Here is a 20805-nt window from a genome sequence, read left to right as displayed (position 1 = left end):
TGTAACTGCTGAACCTTCTAAGGTGGAATGGGAAAATTCAAACGAGAAGCAGACTACATCTTCACGACTTTTTAGTGTTTGAGAGTTTCTTGTTGCAGATTAAACGTATCAGGAAACCAGCTGGAGTGATTATAAGTGCATGTAAGTCCATTTATCTTCAAATTATCGATGTTTGTATTAAATCTTTGTCTTTTCGTTAGCTACTAGCTAGGCAAGATTGCTACGATGACCAGCAGTCTGTGCACCAATATTAAGGGTGAATTACCAGTTGATCAGCTGAGCTTTATTTTACTGCAAAGGAGGATTATTTTATTTCCACCTAAAAATCTAATTCTGCGGTTTAGCCGCAACAGGGCAGTAAAAGAGCCGCATGTTGCCGACCCCTGGTCTAGGCCTATGGATTTTCAATGGTGATTCATCATTGGCAACTTAGTCTGAGACTAGATTCAACCCAAGACCATCAAACTGGCCTGCAGACTTTGTAACATTCCACTTCTGTCTAATGTTTTTCTATTAAATTAAAACATTGCCATATTTTGTGGTCATGTTGGCTTCACTATTAAGGAAAATGTTGCTTCAAACACTATATTCACACATTTAGGTGACAGAATAAGTATTTGGCGACCCTGTTTGTAAATTTATATAAATGTTTATCCTTCCCTGCGGTTAACTGGATATCAATTTATCCGACTCCTATGGATACTCGAATATCAAAATTAGTCAGAATGCACAGCCCTAATCAGTGATCAAGAGAAAGAGGACACAAGTTTCCGACAGATTCTTTTATTATCATAAGTGATCAGACATAAATTTCTACATTATGTGTTATATATCCATTACATATTCATTCTATATGGGAGAGGTATAGGTATACAGTAAGTAACTAGGCATTTCACGTTTGGTCATCTATTGCAATCTCACATCAGCATGAGCTTTGTAAACTAGACAACACACCTGAACCTGAACCGGAACAACGCTCCATCAGTACTACCAGAAGGTATTGATAAGGCAGTCAAAAGTATGAGTTTGTATGAGTCAATTTCACGAAATGTTGCACAGTCTTTCTCGGTATTTATACAGCATCTAGTAACAACTGGCAGAGGACTGCTAATGACAAAATGATTATCATTTATTCGTAAGGATACATAGGTACAATTTTTGCTAGAATTCTTCAAGAATAATCAGCAAAGATTCAAATACCTGGTATAATTTACCAAAATTTCCTCCAAAATTTATAAATTTGTTACAGGAAAAGAGGAGGTTTCCACTATCTTGGCATAATTTCAACTGATATTAACCGTTTACTGCATAAATTATTAAACAGACATTCTTTTTGGAGATTGCTGTGGGTACGTCACATTTTGTTGCCATATGGCAACAGCGTACGACAATGGAACTGCCATCTTCAATACATACCGTGAGTAAACCAATACACCACCATAGCAAACTGCCCCATTCAATATCCGGGCATAAAAACATATGCAACAGCCATAAACACATAAATGTTTTGGAACCCTGAAATATTTGAAAACAATATACTGCTAAAATCAACTTGCAAAATAAAAAAAAATAAAAAAATAAAAAGTTGTGAATATGGCATATTTCCAATGGCATCATACTGATTTACTCTCATTGAATGCATTCTTATTGCAGTTCAATTGTCGCATGCTGTTGCCATATGGCAACAATATTTTATTGTTTTACATAAAAAACCCCAAACATCTAAACTGGTTTAACTTCTGAAAAAGAAACTAATTTCCTACTTTGCCTTATGTTTGTTTATAAATACTGAACTATAGCTCACTGTATGATGTGTGTGAAAAAAATGAATATGGACTGCAACAGGACGGCATGTAATCAGATTATGGATACTATATTACCCATAAAGCCTACAGTTCCATAAAAGAACAGAAAAAATAGTTTTATTATTGTATTGTAGCCAGACAGAAAACTAGCTATTGTTGCCACATGGCAACACCATGCAGTAAAGGGTTAAATTCAGAATTCTTTTTGTCCCCAGTGCAGTTTTGTCTCAACAGCAACAAACTGTTTAACACAAATCTCAAGTGTTCTCAATTAGTCCTCATTCTGTGTTTTATTCCAGCTCCTAAGCTGTTGATTATCAGGTTACCCCTTAGAGGTCAAGTTATTTTGTTTTGCCATACACTATTAAAATGTAATTATATATTGAATTTTATAGTAAGTTACACAATTAGTAACATTTAGTCCTCCAACTTCCTTCTGTTTGTTTCGGTATAGTTCACTGTAGGCACAACAATAACTTTCGGTCATTGGTGACTGGGATTGGTCGTGTGGTTTCTACTTCGAACCACAAATGTGGTATTGATTGTAAGATAAGCAACAGAATTTCCTGCTTGTTTCATGGAGCTACGAATGGAAAAAAAATATGGAATTACATCTTTTCATTACCAACAGTAATAACTGAGACTTCTGAGGGTTAAGATATACTAGGATCTGGAACAAAACATGGGAGCTGAACTGAAAATCTCCACATCTGAATGCTAAAAGGTCCCTTGTTTACTGAATATCAGTACACATTTCTCTGTTACATAGTGTAAGGTATTTAATGAACAACCCCAGGTGCTAAGTTCAGTATATCTGATTTTCACATTGTATAACTGGAGCATAACAGTAAAGACCAAAAAAGACCAAACATGAATACAAGAACAATATTCTTTCATGTCAAACATATATGCAATTATATATAGCAACTATTATCAATATCCAGAAAAGAATAAAACTATTTACTTACTATGGCTATTTGATAAACTTTTAAATTCTTCTGATGTCCTTGTCTTGACCCTTACACATAAACCTTCAACGTCAATAACAGCAATCTTTAAAACAGTCCAAAAGTGGCAGCCAGAGGTAAGTACTAGTGTATACCGCTGAGTGGACAATATTAGAGTTCACCATCACGTTCATTTTCCACTCAGCTCTTCCCAATCTATTCTATAAACACTGCAAGCCAAACTCTAACTCTACATACTGATTGCTTAAAGTTGCACAAACCTGCTGAATTGTAGTTGAAATTCCTTTGGCTATTTGGCAAACAGCTTGTATTCCTACTGGCCAGTGGACATATTTGGTGACAATATATTTGTTGTTAAAATGTAACTAAATGAACTCTGACATTTGTCGGCACATAAGATGGTGGTATGAAGAAAAGCTAAACCTGCTGAAATTACATATATACACTTCAGAGCAACAATGGATGCAATCATCTTCAAAGTGGACTTCAATATTAAGATTTCATATTTAGAATGTCAGAACTTCTGCAGAAGAAGAGTGAAAGCGTACAAAAACCAGCGACGGACAGGCTGAAGATAAAGACACAAAGACATACACTAAAATGTACATTCATTTACAGAATGCTCACAAAAACAAACGTAAAAACTCTTATTTTGGAGTCTTGCTTCTACACGAGTGGACACGTTCAAATTCTATGCAGGGACCACTCAAGGGGACAGACCCTTAAACATACATTACTGTTACACTTCTAAATCTTACATGCATATCGCTAATCTTGCTGCCATATCGGCTACGCTTTGCATATTGGTCGTAGTCTAGGTAGATTGCACTTTTTAATGTGACATTATGCAGACCATGCAAACCAAAGATGAGAAATAGCAAAATATTAAAATAGCTGATCTTAAACTAATCAATTATGAATATATGTGAGCTTTACGGTGTTTCTGCATTGAACCTAATGCAGTAGTAATGACAGACTAGCAAAAACAAACAACAGTAAATCTGATTCCCTTTTTGAAAATGTAAACCGCAAATGCACCTTGCTGATTAGGGCTGGGTATCATTCAAGATTTTTCAAAACTGATATCAATGCCTAGATTTCGCTAATTGTGATACCTCTTTCTAAATTTCAAACTGAAAATATGAGTGGTTAAAACCAGAAATGAGTGTGAGGAGCTGGAAGTGGGCAGTATTTACTGCAAAGAACTGCAGACTAATCTAGAAATGCTAATGTTAATAACACAAAATTTAAACAGCCAATCACCAGTCTAGACCCTCTGGAACAAGCATGCTTATTGGCTCTCTGACGTAGCTGAATTAAGTATAGAAATTTGGTACTCAATCAAACCATACTCTTTAGTATTGAAGTATTTTGAAGTTGGAATTTTGATACCCAGCCGTAATGCTGATTATCCTTTTCGCATGCCAGTAGATCAAACTTTTCCTAGCTCAAGAAATGGGCCCGGTGGTTCTGTATCTGTAAGTAGAAGCACTGATCCAGCACCCTGTCCAAACCAGCATATTGTTTACGAGATGATGAAAACTGAACCTAGACACTTCAACTGTATGTTCTCTATCCTGCCAGGCCAATACAACATGCCTTCTTTGCAACTGGAAATTGCATGAACTTGTTTGTAACAATATGAAACAGACAACATAAACAGATATGCTTACCAGTAGAAAGAGTGAAAAAAAAAATCAGTAAAAAAGATCAGATATAGCATGGGATGATAAGATCAAATAAACTGTGATTTAAACTCCAAACACAATGGGCACATGCAGTGATGTCTGGTCCTATAATTATAAGGCACCAGAGGTCTGGTCAAATAAAATCTCTTTCAGAGAGAGTTCTGTTTTCAAGTGTTCCTTTACAAAGGCATTTAAGAGTGCATTGAAACTGATGTGTTGCAAAGGCCAAAGAGTGGAGGGTCTTCATGCTTGAGCATTGGTCATTTTCTGCAGCAAAGGGATCTGCAACATGAAAAGCAGAATAATTAACATTTTTTCCCTGGTAATATCCAAACTTACCTTTAACTCAACTGATGTCAGAGCTTTAGCCTTAGACAGCTATTTAATTTCTATATTTGTGTGACTAATTCCTGTCGAATGCCCACTGCTATTCTGTAAGAACTCACTGTATTCATTATGCTAAACATTGACTGGCATCTATGCACAGAACGTAATACACTAAACCTATTGATCCCCTTGTTGCCCCAGTCAGTACTTCACCTTTGACAGGTCCACTCCTGTGAGGGCATTGACAGAGACAGGCAGCTCAGCCAACAGGCGATTCACTTCTCCGGTCACGCGGCTGCCCTCACCGCTAAGAATGACAATCTCATTGGTTCGGGCCAAGGGTGCTGCCACCTTCCCAGCAATCTGTGCAGAGAAAAATAATTGAATGGTCAGTGGAGGTTGAATGGAGATGCACCTGTTCAAGCCTTTTCTAAATTACAGGACATAATAAATTACCTTGTCTTGTAAAATTTCAATAAACTAAAGCAAAAAGAAAAACCATATTTATGCGCATTCAACAAAATCAACAAAATACATTATCTGACCAGGTCTGGTGGAACCAGTGGGTTTGGCGAAAAAAGGATACAGGAAATACAGAAAATAACCTAATTCTCACTGTCCCCTGGGAGGACCTTATTAGAGCACATGGCATCTTCAGTACCAGAAGACTTTAAATGAAAATCTGTCTGCCTCTGCCAAAAGCCTACAACTGAGTCTCAGACTACTTGCTCTGTATTCTGTTGAGAAAGGGAGATTGCACAAATGCTAAATGCAAGGGTGCAAATATTTGTGATATGGTTTTGTTAAAAAAAAAATATATATATACTTTTTGTCTAGACTAGATTTAATTCAATTCAAGGTTAAATTAACCACAAAACAACCTTTTCACACATCTTTACCAAGAACACCAATAATCACAGAGCAAACTTTAGATATATTTCTTAGATAAAATGGTGATACATCAGTTATATGCCAGCCTACTTTGACACATACGAAGTTACAATTCGGCAAAAAAAATTCAATGTACACAATTTATCCCTTACCAGTTTTGCACTGCAACTATGAGGCTAATGTACTCACTTAAAAATGATGGTTCTTCGAGGGTTCTGTAGTAAAGAAAATGTTTCTATATAAAACCATGAACATTCAAAGAACCCTTTCCATAAATTAAAGGTTTTTTTGCATCATGAAAGCGTTCTTCAGATTGATGAAGAACGTGCTGCAGATGGTTCTATATAGAACATTTTTGAAAAGGGTTCTATATAGCATTAAAAAGTGTTCTTCTATAGTTACGATGTCAGGCTTGTTACAAAAGAAGAAACGCTTTTTGGTGCTATATATTCTATATAGAACCATTTTCTTTATTAAAAAACCCTTGAAGAACCATCCTTTTTAAGTGTGTAGCTAAGAACTAATGGGAATTTATACCAACCAATTAGCACCATGCCAACTGCACTGCCTTAAATCCTGCCCAGTTCTTGAGTAAACTCAAACAGACATGCTTACAGACATTGTATGACATACTGCCACCTATAAAAATGCATGAACATACATTGCATAGCTAAAGTACAGCAGTAGCAGGCATCTCAAAACCTAAAATTTATACTTTTATCCATTTTCCAAATTGAAGCTGCACAACTGCCACTATTCTTCATATTAGCATGGAGCACAACAGGATATCCGCTATGAGAAACTTAGCTGATGCTTCCAAAATCAAATGTTCAGTAAAAACATTTTGATGGCAATTAAACATTTCTGATGGGTATTATTCATTATCCACCCATCCTTCCATCCAATCAGCTGTAACCCCATACCTTGGGCAGTGCCTCCAGGACCAGAGCGGTTTTTGCCGCTTCTCCATACTGCTGGTAGGCCTCGGCCTTCATCCTCATCTTTTCTGCTTCAGCCTTGCCCACTGCTTCAATGGAGGCAGCTTCAGCCTCACCTATACGTCGGATCTTCTCTGCTTCCGCCTGCGCTGTCAGCACTTTCTTCACTCTGATGGAAGAGAACAATGGAGAATTCTAGGCTTGTTCTTTTTCTAGCGGGTAATGCCTTCTGCCCCCATCTTACACCTCACTTATCTCTTTCTACGTACTTATGTCCTTCTGCCAGCTGCTTCATCTTATAGGCCTCTGCCTCGGCCGGTCGCTTCACTGTGGCAATCAGCTCTTTATCAGTGCGAACGATTTCCTTCTCTTCTATGGTGATCTGTTTCTTCCTCTGCACCACCTCAATCTCAATCTCCTCCAAACGGATCTTTTGCTGCTCCTTAGCTGCCTGCAGTTCATAAGCCAGCTGAGCTTCAGCTTTCTGAGAGAGAGAGAGAGAGAGAGAGAGAGAGAGAGAAAGAGAGAGAGAGAGAGAGAGAGAGAGAGAGAGAGAGAGAGAGAGAGAGAGACAGAGAGAGAGAGAGAGACAGAGAGAGAGAGAGAGAGAGAGAGAGAGACCACACTTCAATATATTACATTGACCAAAATATCTGATTTTCAAATTGCATTTAAATTAGTTTGCACCTTAAATGGAAGCTTTCACTTCACTATATACACTATGTGGCCATTGGTAACCTTTGCCATTGGTAATTGGTAACCTATATAACCTTGGCCTACAGGTTAATTAAGAAGGAAGGTTTGCTACAATGTACCATGAAAATGCCTCACACACACATTTTTAAGAGATATATTATATTCAAAGTTGTACTGTGGCCAATAAAATGCCATTTGAAGAGTTTACATTTCGCATTGTTTTTCATGTTGCTCATCACTCAGCTGAACAATACACCTAATGAAACAGAATGATAGCTATGTTTAAATAGAAATTCAGTAGCTACACGGTCCAAATAACTAGTTTCACCTAAAATTTCCTTGTAAAATTAAACAAGCAAGTAAATGACCAACCGTATTTATTCTCATGTTAGATAATACCTTTGCATTGACTTCCTGGTTGAAAGACGCTTTCTGCATCTCGAGCTCACGCTTTGAGTCGGCCATCTTAGTGTCTGCTAAGAACTTTACGTCCATCATTTCCTTCTTGCATTCTGCCTCCTGCAGAGAGTGAAGACAAAATCAGTACAAACCAAATCAACTTGACTCATTTGTTTATACACAGTACACTATTGCAAAATATATCTAAACAATACTTAAAGGGAAATTTCTGCATAATTAAATCATGATGATGCAAACAAAGTCATTCAGAGTCATCTGATGTAAGATGTTCTGTTTTAGAGAAACTTAGGGTCAGAATTATTCACACTGTTGATGATAGGAACCAGATGTCTGAAATCTTTAATGCCTCTAAAAGCTATATCACAAGATGTCATTACATGAAATGGTTGTGCGTATGTTACCAGATGCCTGAGACATTGCTCTACGATAAGCTTTTGGCCTAAAACATATTTTTTATATATATGTAGAGCATTGTACGGCAAAACCAAAGAAAACACACACACACACATACATATATATATAAAACAGATTTACTTCTATTTTAATATTATCAAAGTGACATATAACTGGGAAGACACATGTAGATTCAATGGTGGTTTTGGATAGTAAAGAAAATGGCTATATTTGTGTGTTATAGACATTGTGCCTCGTGGTTCCCGGTTCCTGAGTGACTTGAATTTTGAACTGACTGAATTATGCATTAATGTCCCCTTTAAACAGAATGTGGTGGGTGAACACACACAGAACACATCAGATTTGTAGCAATGGTATTTCATCTTCCTTTCTGTTTTTTATATACTGTGTGGTTGAACACTCAGTAGTTGATTAAATGTGGTCGTCTACTGACCTTTGTCATTACAGCACAAACAGAAACTCACTCTGATTCCTGCATCTCTCTCAGCCTCTGCCACTCCAATATCTGCATCTCTCTGCACAGCTGCTGTCTGGGTCTTTCCCAATGAGCTCAGGTAGTCCACTTTATCATAGACGTCCTATAAGGATAACACACACCCACACACACACACACACGCCATAAATCAACATTATATACATGGAATGTCTCCCATTCAAACTATAACTGAAAAAAAAGGAAGAAAAACTACACAGGCATGACACACCCCTTTCCAAACATCATCTACTGGTCAGTAAGATTATAGTATCCAGAATGCATCTTGATGAAGGGCAGCAATTTACTATATTTCAATCCTGTTTTATAAAATAGATAGATCTAGTTCTAAAATTTGACTGGCTGAGCCCCATTCAAAGCCTGTAAAATATTCGATATACGCACATAACGCTACTGTTCAAAAGTTAAGGACACTTTTTCATTAATATAAAACCAATTTGTTGAAGATACATGCATAAATTATTACATAACTACTCTATAACTAAATTTTAGGAAGCTGAAAAACAAAATTAACTTTCTCTTAATGACTGAGAAAGCTGTATAACGAGAATGAAGCTACAATGAAATTAACATCCAGAATGTCTCATATGTGAGAAGTGGTCATCAAATCTCAAAGTAGATAAGTTACCAAATAATGACCATAAACAGATCAAACAGATCAAAGCATGTTATTTATCATTTAATAACTTTTTGGTGTTCCTAAAAAGCTTGACATAACTTCTAGTATATTTCAATCCACACTGTATTAAGATAGAACTGAATAAAATGGCTTCTGTATTAATGTGCCATTAAAAAAACTAAAACTGTTACTATATTACTTACTGTTAGAAACATCCTGATCAATATCAACAATCATCCTAGTCATTAAGTTAACGGAATAATCTTGGACTGATATGTTGCCTGGCATTCATAGACTCCTGTAGTTTATACAATGACTGTTAAAAGAACTGTTTTTTGGCATTTGTGTCAAACAACTGAACTGAACTGTGGTAAAATCACTGTAATGCACAGCCTCTTGTGGCTTATTGCTTTAATAACTACACTATATGCAAAGAAGGGGTGGGAACGTTTTAGGCACAATAAAATTCAATACGTTTTTGATTCAGTGTGCCAAGATGTAACTATAAAGAACTATTCTTTATGCACCTTCATTTTTAGTGTCCATAATTATTTTAGTGTCTAAATTATGATTTTTGCCATTTTTGTCCATTTCCACAAGTAGTATTTGCTTAGTTAAATCTCAATGCAGCCTACATATGCAGCACTTTTTTTGTCTATGCACCTATGCATCATCTTATTCAGGGGCCCAATCCTTGTTCTGGAAATCTACCATCCTAGAGAGTTCAGATCCAGTGCACCTGGCTCTAATATTAAAATGCCTCTGAAGGCCTTCACTACCTGGATCTGGTGTGTTCAATTAGAGCTGGAGCTGAACAGGGTGGTATATCTCCAAGACCAGGACTGGGCAACCCTGATCTAACTGGTTTAAACTAAAAACTACAAATAAGCCTACATAAGTTTAATTGTGACAGTTTGAACATTGATGCAGAATTCATGCAGAATTTTTCAAGAGAGAATCACAATGCATTTAAGAATCGCTTATTTTTCCCACCTCAATAAAAACATCAGTACAGGGTTATGTTCTGTCTGTGCAGTGGTCACCTTAATTGTGAAGCTGAGGATCTCGATGCCCATCCTACCCACATCAGGAGCAGCCACCTCCCTCACCAGACTGGCAAACTGGTCTCTGTCCTGGTAAATCTGCTCCACTGTCAGAGTGCCTAAAAACACAAAGCTGAGGTCAGTGATGGAGTCATCATACCTAATTACACTGACGTTGACCTCAATAGCACAATAGCTGTTTTAGACTAGCTTTTAGTATTTAATGATTTGTTTTAATGGACTTTTTATGACACAGAGATCGAAACTGTGAGAATAACTCTTGCCAGACGTGATATGTCCACATAGTATAAGTAAAGCATAAGCAACCGTCTGCCCCAACTACACGGCCTTAGGTGAAAAAACATAACAGCACAGATGGGTTTGTTTTTTAACTAGACCGACTAATTAGCTTTTAACATCAGCCGTTACTGAGGTCCCACAGATTTATCTGCATCTGAGAAAATTATGCTGAGTAGTACCTGTTTATAAATTAACAAACCTGGAAAATGAGAAAAATAAAACCTAATTAACAGAAACCAAAGCTGGGAAGAAGCTGTGCCCAGTTTACAACTGATAACCTTTCAGTCAGTAAAGTATTAAAGACTAAAACTATAGGAGTGTAAAATTAAAAAATAAAACATAAAACTGTATCAACAATTAACGATTACCCGAACGCCCGGGCATTTAAAGAAATTTAAAACGTCAGCAAAGCAGAAGAATTCGACAAAGCAAGTGAGAAATTGTATCCTTCAGTTTCTGTGGGTCGATTCTGACAATATCCACACTCTGCTTTCCACAGAAGGCAGATAAACCTGAATCGTTCTTTGTTAATACTGCAGTTTATGGAACATAGTCACAAGAGTGTTATGAAAAAAAATCCCTCTGACATTTTGTGGATATGAGCAAAAAAGCACGTGCAAGACAAATGTATACAGCAACAGCTCTAATTAATAGTACAGAAGACACGCACACAGGCCTACTCTCTCCAGCAGCATTGTTCCTAGGCAAACATTTCAGTGGTTTTAACAAGAAATTCAGGTGCATTCAGAGACTAAAATACAGGGTTAATTGCTTTAGAATTATTTAGTTCGTTGAGTTCAACTACTTTGCAAATGCCACGTCACATCCAAATACTTGACTGCCTTCTAGGAATTTTATTTGCTTAAAACGCGTTGCTTACCACCCCAAGGTCTGTGTGTAGTCTACTGAGAGCCCACACTTCTTATAAATTGAGGTCATTCTAAAAACTTTGCTCATTGTTTGTACTCTTCTGGCTCCATAAGGCATGTTGTGCTTGGATCCCAATGATCGTCGATGCTATGCTTGCAATGCTATTTCAAGATGGTTGTTTAGCTTTTACAACAGTCCACGGAAATCAGAGTTTTACATCAATTTCAGACAAACTAAATGAAAGCTGGTTGTCTTGGTTGCTAACAATGACAATTTACAAATGCTAATCCTTTTTATGGCCACTGTTAGAAAGCTACTGGAGAAATCTGAACATGCTTATCTATAATTAAAAAATATTTTTAAGCAAAAACTTAAAACTCTGTTTGGGACAGTAAACTTTTCACCTACCAGCCCGATCAGGCAAGTTTGGGAAAAAGCTAAACCCCATCAGCCAAAACCACTGGTTATCGTAATTTATAGCTCCTTAAAGTTAGTTATGTGTAACAAACACTTTGTATCTGTCAGGCCGTAGTGTGGACATATGTTAGATGCGTGTCTAGTGGAGTAGAGTTTGGAGTGAACTGGCCCAAAAGATTGCCTGTTCAAATGGAGATGAACAAGTCTTACTCACCCAGAATGGAACGGAGATGACCCTCCAGTGTCTGCAGGACCACCCCTTTAATCTCCGTCACCGACTTACCCAGGAACTGCTCACAGGCAAGAGACAGTAGCTCCTTATCTGTCATTACCTTTACCTGGGAGCAGCATAACCACACACAAACAAGTGAGGCAGCAGCAGAGACATATGTTTACAAAAATACAGACATGAAGGTGTTTCCATCTACAAACCCAGAATCACCACAGTATGAACCTATTACTGAATAAGACTGTAGTAGTTAAGGCTAGCAGCCTGCTTCATTTAAGAAGCAAGAGATAATGTGATAGTTACATAAATATGCAACACAATAAAGCACTAAAAAGCTTCAAAACTGACCCGTGTGAAAAACATTTGTAACAGTGATGTCTATATAATGGAGTCTGCTAAGCTTTTTCCTGTTCATTCCTCTCTTTCTAGTCAGGCTATTGGAGGCTATTTCAGGAATCAGTACAGTAATGTTCTCATCAGGGCTCATGTTTGTGTTTATATGTAGAAGCAGCTGCTCTGCATTAGCAGAAACTGGATCTGTAGAAAGAAGTAGTGGGGCAGCTGTGGGGTTTCTCTACACAGAGCTTTCCCTCACGCACTGCTATAGCCCTCACACTGACACAGAAGTAACATGTACAGTCTTTGCTTTGTTGTATGCAGCCTTCGCAAAAAGTCACTTCAGATACAGAAGGATAAACAACTCCAGCCATTGGCGTTAAAATGGAACGTGTTGGGGTTTTTATTAGGTTTTTAGTATTGTATTCGCGAATTTTTAGGGCTCTATAGCAACTGTTAGGGCCTCTGTATGGTCTCAGCCAATCAGATGTAGCTGTTCGGTGTGGAGGCCTTTTTATGGCAGAAAAGCATTTCCTTGATTTACAATGGCTGCATTGTGAAGACCATCTGCAGACAGCAGAATCACTGCAGATAGTAAGTGAGAGAGTTGGCTGAATGTGAAAAGTCTGTGAATCCATAGTACATACCACAAAGCTGAGTTCAATGACCTGCATCCCAACTAACTGAGTTTAAAAGTATGGTTTGGTCAAAAATCTAATTCACATAATTCTCCCTCTCCGTTACCGCAAATATAGTCCAACAGTCAAAACATGTTCGGTATCTGAAGTTTGCCTCTTTAATTTTGCAACAAGACTAAAGTAGCTGATGAAAGCACACGGATCGCAATTGGCATGAGTATTGCATTACTAAGTCATCAAACAATTGTCTCAAAGCACAAGTAATCTGAAAGACTGTATACAAAATGAACAGAAGGACAGACAATTTCAGGCATAAAAATGGCTGCTACTTTTGTTTTTAGCAATGCAATATACTTTTGTCCATTTTAAAATACCGAAAAAATCAGAGACCACCCTTCATTCGTATAATTTTCAGTCAAAATGGCCATTAAGTTTCTTTTTCAGGAGATATTTCTGAACAGACTAGATAAAATAATCCACTTGCATAAAGAAGTGAAGAGTTAAAAGAAAAAATCAATGAAATAATAGGAGATTCCAAAACTGAAGTTCAAAAAATTATTTTAAAAATAGAAAAAAAATGGGACTCCTAACAACAAAACTGTCACCATCTGGTACAGAGCACTTTAAGCTTTCATTTTTGAGGGAAAAAAATTCAATAAAAATTCAAGCTCCACTCTTGCTTCAGATCTGAAAAAAATCCACTGGTGTTTCTGTCCATCCCACCACTGTGCGAAGACAATTCAACAGTATGGGCCTGAAAGGATGTTTAGCTGCCAAGAAGATGTTACTGAGAAAAGGAAATAGACAAAAAAAGAAAAGCATCAAATCAAACAAAGAAGCCGCTTGTGTTCTTAGAACAGTGGACGGACCACCCCAGAGCCCAGACCCCAACATTGCTGAATGTGTTTGGGGTTACCCTTGATGATGAGAAGCAGAAAATGCAGCCAACTTTTAAGACTGAACTTTGGAGGTGTGGGAAAATAACCCTCCAGATTTATTTAAAAAACTTGCTCATCATCGAGGCCACTTATCCTCCCAGCGCTCAGTGGGCAAAAAGCAGGAAACAACCCTGGGTAGGTGACCAATCCATCACAGAGCAGACACACAGACACATTTACACACATCCCCAAGGGCAATTTAGTATCTCCAATTAGCTCCACTGCATGTCTTTGGACTGTTGAAGGAAACCGGGGCATCTGGAGGAAACAGAAAGGACTCTGGTCACCTGGCCAGGGAATCAAACCCAGGCCCTTCTAGCTGTGAAGCAACAATGCTACCCACTGCACCATTGTACCACCACTATCTGAAAAACCGAAAGCAAGTTTTCCAAACAGAATGAAATCTGTGACAAAGGCACAGGGTAGACACACTACATACTGAAAATGTAGAAATTACATTTAGTTGTTGAGGCTTCTGTGTAATTTTCTGTAAGTTACATGCTTTCTGCTAATTTTTCTTAAGGTTGAAAAATAAATAATTTGTACTTAATGGCTGTTTGACAAAATTAAATAAACGAAAGGTGGTCTCTGACTTTTATACAGTACTGTACAAGAAAGAGTCAAACTTGATTCTTCACTAAACTAAATGTAACATATTTATAAAGCAGTCTGCTTTGGATGAAACCTTTAGACTGTAAATCTAGTACTCATAGAAACTTGAAGGCCTAATGTTGTCTATCCCTTGGTATACAGCATTGCCTACACAGATAAGGCAATCTTGTGAAACAAATACAATAATCAGATTAATCAGACAGAGTAAATGTTTCATCTTGCTCCCCACTGCTGTGAAATGGAAAGAGAGTGAGCTGGTCCTTCAGAAAAAGAGAGAGACAGATCAGAGGAATGTGGTGCAGCTTTACTTGTGGTCTTTTTACGCTAATATGGCACAAAATGCTGGACAGTGCATTCTCTCCTGTGGCCATGCACTCGTACCAGGGTACAGGGAGGAAAGAGTGGGCAGTCGTAACTGCACTGCACGGCATTTACAAACTGATTGTGTACATGTCGGTGGCGGAGTAACAACACAAAGTACGGGTGGGCAATATGGCCAAAATATCACAACACTCAAACACATTTTCACAATACACGATACGTTTCCACAATATTTAGTTTTTATGAGGTTTGTGAACTAGTTGGAACAAACAAAATGCACCAGCAAAACAGTAGCGCCAACTGATAACAACATTTTTGTTTTTGATTCAATGTTTCAAAAGTAAAAATAAAAATTAAAATAATAAAATTAAATTTGTGAAACAAGACAATGCTATAATGGTCCATCTAAACAGCTACTTGTTACTATGCAGTTAATATACATTGCTTGTTGGCTGTCTTTTATAGGTCCAAATTGGTCTTTTTGTGAAAAAAGAGGTTGTTCGGTGTTATAAAAGTGCTGATGATACTCATGACATACTCAGAAAAACACATTGTGGCATAATGTATCACAACAACAACATATCATCATATTACCCACCCTAATACAAAATCAAGGACAAAAGTTGAACCCCAAATGACTCCCTGTATGACACATGCAAAAGGTTCAGGATGTTGAAACAGAATTTTTCTTTTTTCAAACCCACATGTTTCAATGCTAATACAGTCAATTGCTAAAGCAGCAGTAATTGAGGCACAAAAGGTGTGGAAAATGTAATCTCAGAGCTCCATTTCAGGCAACTATTGTTATTTTATTATTATTATAAATATATATATATTAAGGAAATACCAGGATAAAAAACAGAAAACATATTTAACAGAATATTTCAGTCTCAACAACTAAATATTTCAGGATTCAGTATGTCCACACTTTGGCTTTATTACAGCTACCATTCTTTTCAAAAGACTTGCTTTCAATTTTTTAAAGAAACCTGCAGATATTTTTCCTCCAAAGTTCAGTGTTAGAAGTTGATGCGGTTTCTGCTTCTCACTTTGCTTTCCAACTAATTTCCAAACACATTCAGTGATGTCTGGAATCTGGGGTGGACAGTCTGTTGTTCTGAGAAAAACCTGCAGATTCTTTGTTTTGTTTGCAAATAATGTTCTTTTTTGTCTATTTTTCCGTTCTGGTGGTCTACCATGTCTTGCACGGATGTTAGGAGTCCTTTTTCCAGTATATCTTTTAAGGTTTTTTTAACTCCAGTTTTGGAAAGCTCTGTTTTTTTCATTAATGTTCCTTTAACTTTCTATTTTTTCATGAAAGTGAATCTTACATTTAATCTTCTCAGAAATATCCCCTGAAAAATGAATAACGTGTACTTATTAAATATATGAGGGATGGCCTTTGATTTTTGCACTGTACTCTGTGTATAACGTATATAATATATTTTCATACATACACGGTTATCATCGTATTATATATTGTCGCTGTCCAACAAAAACCATGTACTTCCATTTTTAATGATTTTTATTTTTTACATCATCTCAACAGACCAGCTTTTCACTGCGTGAACATTTCTTGATGAATGGACCTACAGAAATACTCTAAAATCAATTGGAATAAAATATCTTTACATTATCTTACACTGAAAGGTAAGAGTGTTTTTGCCTTCCCCTGTAAAGTTACTATTTTGGAGATTTGGAGTTTTTCTTTGGACAGCAACAAAATATATAGACGCATATCATCACTGTCATATCAAACTCTTGCAATGTGTGGATATTTAATGTCAGTATGTTAACATTTAATGACAAATGATCAAACAGAAATGTTTCAGACATGTACTTGGAAAAATTCTTATATTAAGTAGTAAAGGCAATTTGGCCAACTTATATTAGTTAATTTGTCATAAACTTTTCACACAATGTAAAGGGCTGCTGTTGTCAAAGGGTGTAAAAACTAAATTTATATGAACAGTAAAAACATATGCCTGTTGTTTGGGGAATACGTTGCTCTTAACAAAATGTGCAGTGGGGAGTCATTTCGGTTTCAACTCATCACTCATTCATGTCCATCCAACCAGCTCCAGGACACTATCAAACACTGCCTACAGGGGGAGCAATGGCCAAGCACTCAATCAGATAGCAGATGCATGCATCTACGACAACACAACTCCCCCGCCCCATCACGCACAAACATCATTCCCACGACATGCTCAGACAAAAGGAAAGGGCAAAATGAACCATGAAAAAGGAAGGGGAGGGAACTGGCAAACACAAATATAAGGCTAAAGGAAATGCTATAAACTGAAACAGAATAGTGTGTCCCATGACTTTGCTGCTTTGGGTTTTCTCTCAATTTAGCTGTTATTGGTCACAGTTTTGAAACTGGATTTAAGCACTAAAATGTTTATCCACATGACCAGAAATACTGGAGTCCGGCTGTTGATACTAGAGGGTTTTTTTATGGAAGACAAAATTAGCCAGATGTAGTGGCAATTATGTCCTTCAGCTTATTGACTACCTGGCCCTGGGGCAGGACTTTTTCTATTATAAAATGTCACATGACCCCTTGTGAACAGTGTGTAAAATGGACAGATAAAGATCACGCTTGCTCAGCTGGCTAATGTGCATGATTCAACCAGCATCACAGGGTTACGGCGTGAGCTCCACTGTCCGGAAAAAAGCTCCACCTAATGCTGCCATTAGGGCACTTCCAGGAAGCCTATAACTCACACACAGATCCTTGGTCTCCATGGAAACTCTCAAGGCTTGCCTAGCCTGGTCCAATCAAATTCGGGCCAGAGGCCTTACTATGGCAGAAAAGCATTTCCTCGAGTTACAATGGTGCTACTGTGAGGATAAACAGCAGACAGCTTGCTAAATGTGAAGAGTGTAAATTCAAGGGACATGCTATAAAATCGGGTTCAATGGACTGAGCAGCAACAGGCTGAGTTTTACAGTTTGGACAAAATTAATCTGGACATTTGGTGCTTCTTTATTTTTGCACTGGCTCTACAAGGCTAATGCAGCTAACAAGTAATGAAAGCTTATAGCCACTAGTTTCTCAAGCTCCAGCCGACTTGCTTATGTGTTTCCCAGCACTGCACAACATGCTGTTTTCTATAAAAACAAACAAAATCTAGGGTAAGGAGAAATTTGAGTAAATTTAATCTTTGGACAAACCATTGTTTTAAGGTAGTCCTGAGCTGAACCCAATTTCCATCATTTGCACTTAGCACTGCTTTAAAGTGAGCCAAAGTTGCTAATGCAAGACTCCAGTGGCACAGTCCTCAGGTTTCCATGGGGAGGCTCTGCTTTTAGAGAGCAATTAACTGGAGGCCAGGGACCTGTCTCACCAAGCACGTTCAACCTTCTCCTTAATCCACCCCCCCCCACACACAATAATTTTATTTCATTTTATTTGGCTGATTAAAATCTTAATTTCTTCATTAGGTCTTAATTATATTATGATTATTAATTATAATCGTTATTGTTAGAAATTTTTGTCTGCCTTATTTATGCTTTTGTCAACTTATTAATGTTGAAATGTATTAATGTGTTTTAACTACATCTTGGTTTTATTTGTTTTATTGTTCCCCTTCCTAATTAAATCTTCATTGTTCTTAATTTTTTCCCCTTTTTATCTTGGCGCTGTAAATGCTCGGCTGCACTGAAAATTAGGGCCACCATCCATATATTTTCAAGTGAAAACTAAGGTTGACTGAACTCTCCTGACTAAAGCTGGCAGTATACTTTAAGCAACTAAAGAACTACAAGAAACTGAACTGCTGAAAATGTTGTCGTAAAAGGAATCCCAACTGGTAAGACATGTATGCCTTAAAATTGTGTTGAATACTATTAACATATGATGTATAAACCACATGGAAATGTTTTGTTTATTAAAAAAAAGAGGTAAAATTCAAATTCAAGAGAATCAAAAAAATGTTTTTCTCTTGGGTGATATCATGCTCTAGCTAAAGTTGTAATGGCTAAATGATCAGTTCAGTTAGATCTTTACCTTGCTGTTCCTCACTCAGTGGACAAGAAAGCATTTAACGCAACAAAAATGGCAACCTACTAGTACAGGCATTTTGTCTATTTGTACAAATAAATAATGTAATTTGCTTGGTTTATACAACACTTTTTTAATAGTATTGGACATGTACACTACATTCAGGCCTACATGTCTTAACACTCAGGGTTTCCCTTAATAATTCCATGTACGTCTTAGTGTCACTAGAAGCTCACTCCGTGCAGCAGACCAACCGAAGTCAGGGGAGGTCTCAGAACAAACGATGCAGTGATCAGCAGTTCTGCCAAACAAGCTGCGCACGCCCCACCGTCCTAACTCGACCCACCATCTTTCCGCCTCAAAACATTGTTGTTGTTTGACGTGTACTGCCGACTTAAAATTTAGCTTCACGAACCTAACAATGCAACTGCAGTGAACACGTTTTGTGTTAACAACTTAAGCTGCCATGGCAATGTATCCTGGTAAAAGTGATCCACTGTCATGAAACAGAAAGTCAAATTAAGCAATTTTAGCTGGCTAAGCAAGAAAATCCTGCTTCATGAGACACAATCAATCTGTTAAGACAATGGAGGACACTGCTGATGGCAATGCTGCCCTCCTAAAATTCATAAATGGTGCTCTAGATGTAAGAAACAAGAACCATTAACTTGACACAATTCTTTTGTTTACATTATTTATAAACAGTGGGGTTAAAAAAAGTCCTGCAACAGCTCATGAACAAGTAAACTCTTAAGCTCTTGGGGAATCTGAAAGGAACTGTCTTCCAGAATAAATATTTGTAAGTTAGATGTAAAAAAAACTACCCTACAGGCTGTAACGTTCAAGAAGTGCCAGTAATTCTACATCTGACCGTAAAACCCTCGCTTGCTCTTTTTGACAGTCAAATCAGCTGCATATTTGTTCAGGTCTCTGAAGAAGGTTTAGTTCCACATGGGATAGAAAACTTTTCCTTGAAATAAACAAGCAAACCAGTGTTCTGCAAGTCTTGGGACATAAATTATATAAAAGTAAATCACATATTAATAAAACAGAACAGTAAATAAAACAAAATTAGTTATTATTATATAGACCGCCCCTGGGGTACGTCCGTCAAGTATCCTGACCGGGTTCTGGATTGTGGATTGGAAAGATTCTTGGAATACCTAATGAAGTCGGTAGATTGCTGGATAAAATCCAATGCATAAGATCTTTGGCAGACCTGCTGGCCTGATAAAACTTTTGAAAAGCCTCCACTTAAAACTTGCATTATGAAAAGAAACAAATTATTTTTTAAAAAGAAGCTGAAATCCTGCCTTCAACTTAAATGAAAACTCCAGCATTTTTCAACCTACCAGCTATCTGCTGCATCTCTATTGTATGAACAAATATTGACACGTTTCCCCATACAAGCCTAAAGCCATCAAAGCCAATGAGCTGTTGTTTCAGTACTTGTCCACTGCCTTCTATTATTATTATGCCCTCTATTATAAGTGTTTTTTGAGAAAACAGGTTCTTTTGTAAGTACAGGTAAAGGTGTCCTTAGTAGTCCACTGTATGAAACCGAAACGGCAGACGGAGATTAGGTTAAGAGGTGTCTCTTTTAATGGATCAGTGATCCTAATGGGTATAATGTTAATCAATGTCTTATTGTAGTCTTTTATATTTATTCATAGTTTGATTTTTCAAGAAGTCTACTGAGTCTGCAAGAGTTTAAAATTATAAATTATTACCCAACTCTGAACAACTGCTAATCAAAATTTACTTTGTTTAACATTCATGGTTTGTAATCAGCAATGTCTACTGGCTTGGCGAGAGTTAGCGAGCTTAGCATCT

At 37.3% G+C, this 20805-nt stretch overlaps 1 protein-coding gene across 2 annotated transcripts in view; it reads right to left on the bottom strand.

Annotated features, from left to right (window-relative positions):
• Nucleotides 1-767: 767 nt before the first annotated feature.
• The window catches only part of LOC118814777 (flotillin-2a), a 44457-nt gene continuing 24419 nt past the window's right edge, over nt 768-20805 (bottom strand). For both annotated transcript variants that reach the window (XM_036580540.1, XM_036580541.1), the window contains 8 exons: nt 12104-12227; nt 10303-10421; nt 8612-8725; nt 7713-7832; nt 6887-7101; nt 6603-6786; nt 5002-5151; nt 768-4743 (listed from right to left, as the gene is read on the bottom strand). In XM_036580540.1, the coding sequence (XP_036436433.1) occupies nt 4705-4743; nt 5002-5151; nt 6603-6786; nt 6887-7101; nt 7713-7832; nt 8612-8725; nt 10303-10421; nt 12104-12227 (1065 nt within the window). In that variant the 3' untranslated portion in view covers nt 768-4704. The remainder of the gene's footprint in view (nt 4744-5001; nt 5152-6602; nt 6787-6886; nt 7102-7712; nt 7833-8611; nt 8726-10302; nt 10422-12103; nt 12228-20805) is intronic.

The sequence above is a fragment of the Colossoma macropomum genome, unplaced genomic scaffold (genome assembly GCF_904425465.1).
Source record: "Colossoma macropomum unplaced genomic scaffold, Colossoma_macropomum, whole genome shotgun sequence".
NCBI classification, from domain to species: Eukaryota; Metazoa; Chordata; class Actinopteri; order Characiformes; family Serrasalmidae; genus Colossoma; species Colossoma macropomum.
The sequence above is the reverse complement of the archived record's forward strand: the minus strand, read 5'-3'. Positions and strand labels throughout refer to the sequence as shown.